Raw genomic sequence first — 10,274 nt, forward strand, 5'->3', positions numbered from 1 at the left:
AACTAGAACTCATGTCTTCTGGTTTCTAGACTAGCCCCTTAACCAGTACACCAAACTACCTCTTGTGTCTTTGGCCAGTGATGACATGTGAGTAAATTTGGGCTCTTATTTGGCACTGTTGAGACCTCAGCTGTACAGGTAGTCCTTGACTTAATGACCACAATTTAGCCCAATATTTCTGTTGCTAAGCGAAACATTTGTTAAGTGTGTTTTGCTCCATTTTATGACCTCTCTTGCCACAGTTGTTAAGTGAATCACTGGAGTTGTTAAGCTAGCAACAGGGTTGTTAAGTGAATCTGGCTTCTCCCATTGACTTTGCTTCTCAGAAGGTCGCAAAAGGGGATCACGTGACCCTGGAACACTGCAACCGTCATAAATACAAGTCAGTTGCCAAGTGTCTGAATTTTGATCATGTGACCATTGAGATACTGCAATAGTCACGAGTGTGAAAAGTGATCATAAATCATTTTTTTCAATGCTGTTGTAACTTTGAATGGTCACTAAACAAACTGTTTTAAGTAGAGGACTGCTCGTATACCCTTATGATTCTGGGCATCCCATTTTCACAATGTCATAGAAAAATTAGGGTGGGTACAGAGGAGGGAAACAAGGATGACACAGGGAAAGAGAGGACTTGCCCCATGAGGAACAGTTAAATTTGTCAGGTTTGGGGACCCCTGACCTAGAGCACTGATCATCCAGACATTGGTGTATGATTTCCATCTTTATTTTCATTTTTTCCATCATTTTCTGGAATTTGGAAAACCGTTCTTCAGCGTTTTAAATTTTCCTGCTATATTTGTTTTCATTTTCCGGTAAGTCACAATATTCTGCTTTCTTGCTGCAGGTTGACAGTTGAAACGGATCATGAGAAAGGGCTGGTGTTCCATGCAGCGGCCAGCAGTTTAATCCCCGTTAACAAGGATGTAAGTTATGGTTTTTCTGCTTCTGAAATCGCCAAAATCAGAGGTGGGTTTCAGCAGGTTCTGACCAGTTCTGGAGAACCGGAAGCGGAAATTTTGAGTAATTCGGAGAACGCGGAAATATCACCTCTGGATGGCCACACCCCCATCTATTCTCAGCCTCCCAAGTCCCAGCTGATCGGGAGGGAATGGAGATTTTACAGTATCCTTCCCCTGCTACGCCCACCAAGCAATACCACGCCCACCAAGCCACACCCACAGAACCAGTAGTAAAAAAATTTGAATCCCACCACTGGTCAAAATGCTTGCATTTTGCGGAGGGAAAAAAGTATGTAATTTTCATAATGTATTTGTTATTTGGAAAAAATCATTTTGGAAGAAGCAAACCCAGCTTGGTCCAAGAATAATTAGATGGGAGATAGGGAGAACTGTATAAGCGAACACGAGGCCACTACTTTATATGGAACAACCCTGATTTTGTTCCTAAAATCAGTTGATTGTTCACAACACATTAGCCATAAAATAATAACTGAAGATGTAAGTGATGTTGGGAAAAACTGTTGAGTTTGCTTTCTGGAATTCTTTCCAGCCCCCTTACCAGCAGTAGCCAGAAAAGGTTTCTGTACAGATAGTTTTTGACTTACAACCGTTCTTTTAATGACTGTTCAAAGTTGGCAAGGAAGATTTTAAAATGGGACAAACTCACTTAACAACTGCCTTGGACCCCAGCCCAGTTATCCTCCAAATGGTTCCCATTGTGATGCCATCTCAGATTCAAATTACTTCAGAAATTCCAATAACTTTTACAATAAAATATTTTTTTTACAATTTTTAATGTTTGTCTGCTCATTCTGATACTGCAGAAGGTTTTCTACCATAGGAACTGTCTGCCTATATCCAAGTAAGAGTTAGTCCTTGACTTATGACTACAATTGATCCCAACATTTCTGTTGCTAAGCAAGACACTTGTTAAGTGAGTTTTTCCCCCTTTACGAACTTTCCTGCCACAGTTGTTAAGTGAATCACTGCAATTGTTAAATTAGTAACATGGTTGTGAAGTGAATCTGGCTTCTCCCATTGACTTTGCTTGTTCAGAAGGTTGCAAAAGGAGGATCACATGACCCTGGAACACTGCAACCGTCATAAATATGAGCCAGTTGCCAGAATTTTGATGATGTAACAATGGGGGATGCTGCAAGTCATGTGAAAAATGTCTTGTAATTTTTTTTCAGTGCCGCTGTAATTTCTAAACAATCACTAAACAAATGGTTGTAAGTTGAGGATTACCTGTAGATGCCAAATTGCAGTAGCAATAGTGCTTAGACTTATATACCGCTTCACAGCCCTCTAAGGCTGTTTACAGAGTCAGCCTCTTGCCCCCAACTATCTGGGTCCTCATTTTTCCGACCTCGGAAGGTGGATGGAAGGCGAGTCAACCTTGAGCCTGGTGAGATTTGAACTGCCAAATTGCAGGCAGCCAGCAATCAGCAGAAGTAGCCTGCAGTACTGCACTCTAACCACTGCGCCACCTCGTCTCTTCATTTGGGGTATTGGAAGTCCTAGAAGGGGGCCAGGCGAAGGAAGGGTGTCTGTCCTAGAAATTGCATGTCTGAAACGCAATGATGTAACCGGATTCTGTATATTTTATCCTTCAGGTGCTGACGTACTCAGCCACCACTCTGAATGTGAAACTCACCAACAACACGGAGACCCCTCTGGCCTTCAACCTTATTTTATCAACTCCCTTCTCCATATCCAGTGTGGACCCTGCAAAGAGCCTGAAAACATCTCAGAGTGAAAGAGAGGAAGGAGGAGCACACCTGTTGCTCTACACGTTAGAAAATATGCTGGTACAGTCTTGTTCAAGGGGCGTTGGGCCGCTCAGGATCACAGTGGGTTAGATCCAGGTGGATTTAAACATGAACCAGCCGTGTGCGGCAGCAGCCAAAAAAGCTAGCACAGTCCTTGGTTGTATAAACAGAGGCATAGAATGAAAATCAATATCAGTACCGCTTAGTAAGGCCACACGTGGAATACTGCATCCAGTTTTGTTCACCATATTATAAAAAAGATGTTGAGACTTTGGGAAGAGCGCAGAGAAGAGCAACTAGTTTGATTAAAGACCTGGAGACTAAAACATACGAAGAACGGTTGCAGGATTTGAGTATGGCCAGTCTAGAGAAAAGAAGGATTAGGGGTCATATAATAGCAGTGTTCCAGTATTTGAGAGGCTGCCACAAAGATGAGGGGGGTCAACTTATTTTTCAAAGCACCTGAAGGCAGGACAAGAAGCAATGGATGGAAACTAGGAGAGAAGCAACCTAGAACTAAGGAGAAATTTCCTGAGAGCTAGAACAATTAACCAGTGGAACTACTTGCCTCCAGAAGTTGTGGGTGCTCCATCACTGGAGGCTTGTATGAAGAGACTGGACAGCCATTCATGTGGGGTGGTATAAGGTTTCCTGCATGGAAAGTTAGACTGGAACACCTCCAAGGTACCTTGCAGCTCTGTTCTGATTAATTTAAATAAATCAATAAATCAAAATGAGTTTAAATTTAGAAGGAATTGATTGCTGAGAGAGAGATTTCCAGTGCTCCTCAAACGTCTGATGTGACTAGAGAAAGCCTCTTGTTGCTCTGGTCTGTTTTTCTCTCCCAGTGGCCTCCTTGTAGCTTGAATGAAAACGTTAAATCATCTCACTGTTTTCATAGACCAATCAATTCTAATCAAAGGATTTGCCTGGAAAACATCTTTCTGCATAAGTAACATAGTCCGTTTGCACGGTACAGTTGTTGAAATTGGCTAAATCAGCAATACAGGCAGTCCTCAACTTACAATTCATTTAGTGACCGTTCAAAGTTACAACAGCACTGAAAAAGTGACTTATGACTGTTTTTCCCACAACCATTGCGGCATCCCCATGGGCACGCGATCAAAATTCAGACACTTGGCAACTAGTTCATATTTATGACAACTGCAGTGTCCTGGGGTGTTATGTGATTCCCCTTTTGTGACTTTCTGACAAGCAAAGTTGATGGGGAAGCCAGATTCACTTAACAACCGTGTTACTAGCTTAACAGTTAGTGATTCACTTAACCACTGTGGCAAGAAAGATGGTAAAATGGAGCAAAATTCACTTAACAAATGTCTCATTTAGCAATAAAAAAATGTTGGCCTCAATTGTGGTCGTGAGTTGAGGACTGCCTATAATCCAGTTGCCTGTTTCTTCAACTCTTGGCCACCCTGACGACTTACCTCTGTGCTTTGCCCTTTCTATCTGGTTCTTCATAGGTGAAAGTGTCATTTCTCACAACCCTTGAGTTACTCACCTACCAACATCTCCCAGAGGACCTTCAGCCAACAGGGCTTCAAGTGATCCAGGAGGACAGCGGGGAGAAAATCCTGGAGTTTAAACAAGATCTTATCGTCGAGTACAGCAACAAAGCTACACAGGTAAGCGGAAGCGGGAAAAATAGGGGCTGCCATTTTTATTTGCCCAAGTTCACGCAGCAGGACATACAGTGCTCCCTTGGGGTGAATCCCATCATTGTTTTACTTTCTTGCACATCTTCAGCGCCATGGTGGCCCAGTGGTTAGAATTGTGTATTGCAGGCTGACTCTGCCCACCGCCAGCAGTTCGAATCTCACCAGGCTCAAGGTTGACTTAGTGTTCCAACCTTCCGAGGTCGGTTAAATGAGGACCCAGATTGTTAGGGGCAAGACGCTGACTCTGTAAACTGCTTAGAGAAGGCTGCAAAGCACTGTAAAGTGGTATATAAATCTAAGTACTATTGCTATTCTACCATGCATGGGAATTTTGGAAGGCTTGAATGGGAACATAGTCTCTATCAGAATGGACTATTAAACCATTTTTAGCTGCAGGTCCTCCACGGCCTTTCGTAATACATTTTTCTTGGTATATCCAGAGCTGAGCCTTTGCTCAGCACCAAGCAGCTGATTCTGAATTTTCTCCCTTCTTTTTTTTAATTTTTAAATCAAAATGTCATCGGTTTAATTACGTTTCTTGCCTCTATCCAGAAAACTGTTGGTATTGAAGGTAATAAATGTTCAATATTAAATTGTAGTTATAGAATACTGTTTACTGGACTATGAGAGAAAGAGATATCTATTTTCCGGAGGCCATTGTACATAGTTGGACTGGGTTTTGCCAAGCATTTGGGTGGGGTGGGTTTTGCCAAAAATGTATTTTTGGAAAATACTTCCTGCGTCTTACTTTGGTTTCTGATATTCATCTAGTTTGCTTGAAGCAGAGACTAATAACTCTCTCCCAACCATCATATTGTATTAAAAGCTTTGAGAAGTGCAAGACCATTTATCAGATGCATGAAGTGGTTTACACTGAAACAAAACCAGCCACTGGAGCGTGTAACAATTATCGCACATAACGCATAAGTGCAAGTGAAGCAAAATATCCATTTGTCGGTTGGTTGTTTTAATACAATTTAGAGTCCCCCTGACTCAAAAACAATTCTGGTTAGTTTATACTTTAAAAAGGTAAGAAGAATAAAAAATGAAGAACAGATTTTAGAACAGTGTTTTCTCAACCTTGGCAACTTTCAAACGTGCTGTCTTCAACTCCCAGAAGGCTGGCTCGAGAATTCTGGGAATTGAAGTCCACACCCTATAGAGCTCAACTCCAAGGCCTGGAAGGGCAGACGTTCTTCATTTAATTTGTGGCGTGGTATGATGACGTCACAATATACAGGACAACGATGCCATTATGGTTTCTTCCAGAGGCCTTTGCCCTCAAAGCTCACACCCAGATCCCGCCTAGGATATTTCTTTTTCCATCCCACAAAGGACAGCCAGGGAGGAAATATTTTTCATGGTCCCCTCAAAAGCCTCTGGCGCTTGATCTCGTTGCAGGTGCTCCCCCTGACTGCGTACCTGACCATCCCAGTACTTGAACTCGCTTGCGAAACGATTAATTTCAAAACCTGCCTCGTTAACCAAACCAGGTCTGAAGGGGCACTTCTGATGAACCGCAGTGGATGCAGAAGCTACTGGGCAGTTTTCTTGCGTAAGAGAAACGGTTGGACCGGTTTTCCTCGTACTGATGCAGACGGAGTTCCTTACAGGGAGAACCTTCTCTTAAATTCCACATCATTATTATTTTTGTTTGGTTTTTTTTGCAAATTCTGAAATAAGAGCTGGTCTAGAATCAGAATCGAAGAAATTATCTGCATTTTGATACAGAGAATTTTTAGGAGTTTGGGTTATTTTTAGATAGATGATAGATAGATAAATAGATAATAGATAGATAGAAACATGGATGGATGATAGATAGATAGATAGATAGATAGATAGATAGATAGATAGATAGATAGATGATAGATAGATAGATAGATAGATAGATAGATAGATAGATAGATAATAAGGTAAAGGTTCCCCTCACACGTATGTGCTAGTCGTTCCCGACTCTAGGGGGCGGTGCTCATCTCCGTTTCAAACCTGAAGAGCCAGCATTGTCCGAAGACGTCTCCATGGTCATGTTGCCAGCATGACTAAATGCCAAAGGTGCACTGAACCCTGTTACCTTCCCACCAAAGGTGGTCTCCATTTTTCTACTTGCATTTTTTATGTGCTTTTGAACTACTAGGTTGGCAGAAGCTGGGGCAAGTAACGGGAGCTCACCCCATTACACGGCACTAGGGATTTGAACTGCTGAACTGCCGACCTTTCGATCGACAAGCTCAGCGTCTTAGCCACTGAGCCACCGCATCCCTTAGATAGATGATAGATATAGATAGAGAGGTAGAGAGATAAATTGATTGATAGAGAGAGAGAGAGAGAGGGAGATAGAGAGAGCTACATGATAGAGATGATAGAGAGATATAAATAGAGATAGCTTATAGTTGTAGATGATATAGATACAGATAGAATAAATCTGTAATGTAAATTCAGTGACAGCCAGCTTGGTGTAATTGTTAAAAACATTGGGATAGAAATCAGAAGCCTGTGAGTTCTAGTCCTGCTTTAGTCATAAAGCCAACTGGGTGAGTTGGAACCAAGTCTCAGTCCTAGAAAGAAGGAAAATGCTTCCAACACTGTTGCTAAAGACTGCAGGGCTTTGTAGATGTAGTTTTCAGGAGTCAAGGCTGACTCAGAGGCTCTTAAAAAAATAAGAAGATCATCAGCAATTTCCACTGAGATTTGAGCTAGTTTGGAGAAGTGGTGAAGATGCTGGCCTAGATGCCAGGAGGTGGTGAATTCTAGTCCTACTTTAGGCATGAAGCCAGCTGGGTGACTTTGGGCTAATCATCAGGAGGCTGGGAGTTCTAGTTCCGCTTTAGGCACAAAAGTCATTTGGATAACCTTGGGCTTTCTTGCAAGCTCAGTTCAATCCACCTCACAGGGTTGTTGTTGGGAAAATAGGAGAAACAAGAAAGAGTATTAGATATGTTTGCTTCCCTAAATTACTTATAAATTAATAAAGGCAGATTAAAAAAAACCCCACAAATCAATAAATATCCTTAGCAGCAGCCAAGGATTAGTCGAGGATGATAGATTATCTTTCTTTTAAGAATATCTGTTGAAACGTGAACCAGCACTTCTTAATTTCATTTTAAAGCGGAAGATGAAAGACATAAGGATCCTGAAGTGTTTTCCATCTCTCCAATTAGCGGCATCCTTGAGGCCCGCAAAGGTAGCACAGCTACCAAAACCCAACTGGTGGTCCGTTTCACCCCAAGGTAAGGTCAGGAGAAGCCCCTCGTTGTTCTTCTGCACGTCCCAAGCCCCAGACAAGATCTGCCTGATCTGGCCGAGGGATGGTAACTGCGTTATCCTTGTTAATTGCACAATAGGGAACACAATTGTACCACACCCATGGGAATTTGGTGGCGAGAATGATTTTGGCACAGCATGGGCTAACTCCACCTCATGAAAATAAGGTGGGAAGGACACTTTCCCCCACTTTTGAAATTTCCCAAGATCCAAAATGGCATCACTTGGGGAATTTGCATGGAGGAATAGAATTTTTTTTTGCTTTCCAAAGCCATAGCGCTCCCATTCCCATTTAAAAACTCTTGGGCCGGGTGGGGGAAATGATGTATTTCAGTCTTACCACTTCTGAAATGGGATAGGGCTTCCTGCCTGAGCAGGGGGTTGGACTAGAAGACCTCCAAGATCCCTTCCAACCCTCCTCTCCTCTCCTCCGCTGAGCTTTGCTGCTGTTCTGTTGACACTGAATTGCCATTGAAGATAGTGGGGATCTCTCATTCAGCAGGTGTTCAACACTGACAAAGTCATCTGCTTGGACTTTACACCAAGTTAGACTTGATGGTCTCAGACATTCCCCTTGACTCTAGAACCGTGAGTGAGTTGAGTCCCCAAACCAGGCAGGTTGCCCAGGAACTGTTCTAGAACATTTGGGGCAGCATGCCTTCATGTCTTCTTCTGCAGCATGCCACATAGTTCATGAAGATGGCAGTTTTTTCACTGTCAGAATACAGGTGGTCCTCGACTTAACGACGATTCATTTAGTTACCATTCAAAGACACTACAACATTGTAAAAAAGTGACATATGACCATTTTTCACACAACTGTTGCAGCATCCCCAGGGTCAGAGGTGGGATTCAGCCAGTTCAGGCAAACCAGTAGTTCCGACAACCATCTGGCCCCGCCCACCTGCTCCCGCCCTATCCTGTCCTTTATTTCCTTTCTGGCTCAGCTGATTCGCACGGCACAGCTGATTTCCGCATCTCCACTGTCCTACTTACCAGGGCTGCCTTAGAAGATAAGCAGCTGAGCTTCAAATTTCTGTATTTTGAACGCCGCACGCAAGCGCGTTAGTTGTGTGCACGCGCAAAGCGCACGCTAACCAAACCGGTTGTTAAACTGGTTGCATCCCGCCACTGCCCATGGTCATGTGATCAAAATTCAGGCCGTTGTCAACTGGCTCATATTTATGCAGTGTCCTGGGGTCATGTGATCCCATTTTGCAACCTCCTGACAAGTCAGTGGGGAAGAAGCCAGATTCACTTAAGGACTGTGTTATGAAAGGCCATGAAATGGGGCAAAACTCACTTATCCAACGTCTTACTTAGCAACAGAAATGCTGGGCTCAGTTGTGATCATAATTCAAGGACTACCTGGATCTTCAGGCTCTTAACCTGGCTTGGACTGAGAAGAGTAGATGAAGGAGCAGCAGCAGGCCAACTGAACCAGAACAGGACAACTTCCCTCAGCCAATTCGCCATGGCCAACTCGCCACGAGACAACTTGTTGGAAGACAGTTCAATTTAATTACTTAAAATAATTTAAAAAAAAAAATATTTTGATGTTTTGGTCATTCACATTTTATTTCGTCCCTCCTTTGGCATCCTTTCTTTATTGGTTCTATCTGACAACGTCTTTGCTATTAGTGTAACTCTTGTCCTGCAGCGAGTTGTTCCGCAGCAAGTTGCCAATGGTAGAGTCGTCCTGTGGGGACTTTCCAGTTGCATGGTAGGAGGGGCCCTTCCATGGTGTTTCTGTCGAAGGGGAGACTCACTTCTTAGCCCTTCTCTCATTTCAGAGACAACGTGGACTATGAAACCATAGTGACAGTTGTCGGCATGCTGGGAGAGAAGCCGTGCCTGCTGTTTGTGCAAGGAAAGGGCTCCTACGACGAGAGGTATGAAGACCTCCTCATGGGCACCTGAAGAACAAGCCACGGGGGCCGCCTTGCAAGCAGCTTAACGGCAGCTGGATTTTTTTTTTTTTTTGTAATGCTAGAGAAAAATAAAATATTTCTATACCCTTGGCAAGCTTGTCTTTTCATGTTTTAGCCTCCAGTCCCCTAATGGTCTTTATGCACTTCTCTGCACTCTTTCTAGAGCAGGCATGTCAAACACACGGCTCACGCGCTGGATACGGCCCACGCAGGCCACGTCCACCCCAGCCCTGCGATGACAAAAATGTCACGATACAGCCCACAATGCGATCAGATTTGACACCCGTTCTAGAGTGGCAACATGTTATGGCAACCAAAACTGCAATATTCTAAGTTTGATTTTACTAAATCTTTGTAAAGCGGTATTAACACTTCATGTGATCTTGATTCTATCCCTCTGTTAACGCAGCCTAGGATTGTCTTGGCTTTTTTGGTGGCTGCAGCACACGGCTGGCTCATATTTAAGCGACTGTCCATTAAGACTCCAAGATCCCTCTCACAGTCACTACTATTGAGCCAGGTATCACCTATTTAAATGTTGGCAAACCTTTTTGGCACCGAGTGTCGAAACAGGAGCGTGCGTGGGCACGCAGGGGAGCACTTGAAACTGGAAGAGCAGCTCCCCGGCACACATGCGCACGCCAGGAAGCTGAGCTTCTGGTTTCCAATATG

At 43.4% G+C, this 10,274-nt stretch overlaps 1 protein-coding gene across 3 annotated transcripts in view; it reads left to right on the top strand.

The window, feature by feature from the left end:
* The window catches only part of DLEC1 (DLEC1 cilia and flagella associated protein), a 73,633-nt gene extending 63,942 nt beyond the window's left edge, over positions 1-9,691 (top strand). For 2 of the 3 annotated variants that reach the window (XM_034401630.3, XM_034401631.3), the window contains exons 33-38: positions 848-926; positions 2,579-2,773; positions 4,216-4,377; positions 5,812-5,965; positions 7,517-7,637; positions 9,465-9,691. In XM_034401630.3, coding sequence (XP_034257521.1) covers positions 848-926; positions 2,579-2,773; positions 4,216-4,377; positions 5,812-5,965; positions 7,517-7,637; positions 9,465-9,591 — 838 coding nt within the window. In that variant the 3' untranslated portion in view covers positions 9,592-9,691. Of the gene's footprint in view, positions 1-847; positions 927-2,578; positions 2,774-4,215; positions 4,378-5,811; positions 5,966-7,516; positions 7,773-9,464 lie in introns of those variants that run through there. The other variant, XM_087893119.1, reaches the window with a different exon arrangement.
* The last annotated feature ends 583 nt before the right edge of the window (positions 9,692-10,274 follow it).

Source organism: Pantherophis guttatus, chromosome 4 (genome assembly GCF_059756535.1).
Source record: "Pantherophis guttatus breed Tessera chromosome 4, ASM5975653v1, whole genome shotgun sequence".
Classification (NCBI taxonomy): domain Eukaryota; kingdom Metazoa; phylum Chordata; class Lepidosauria; order Squamata; family Colubridae; genus Pantherophis; species Pantherophis guttatus.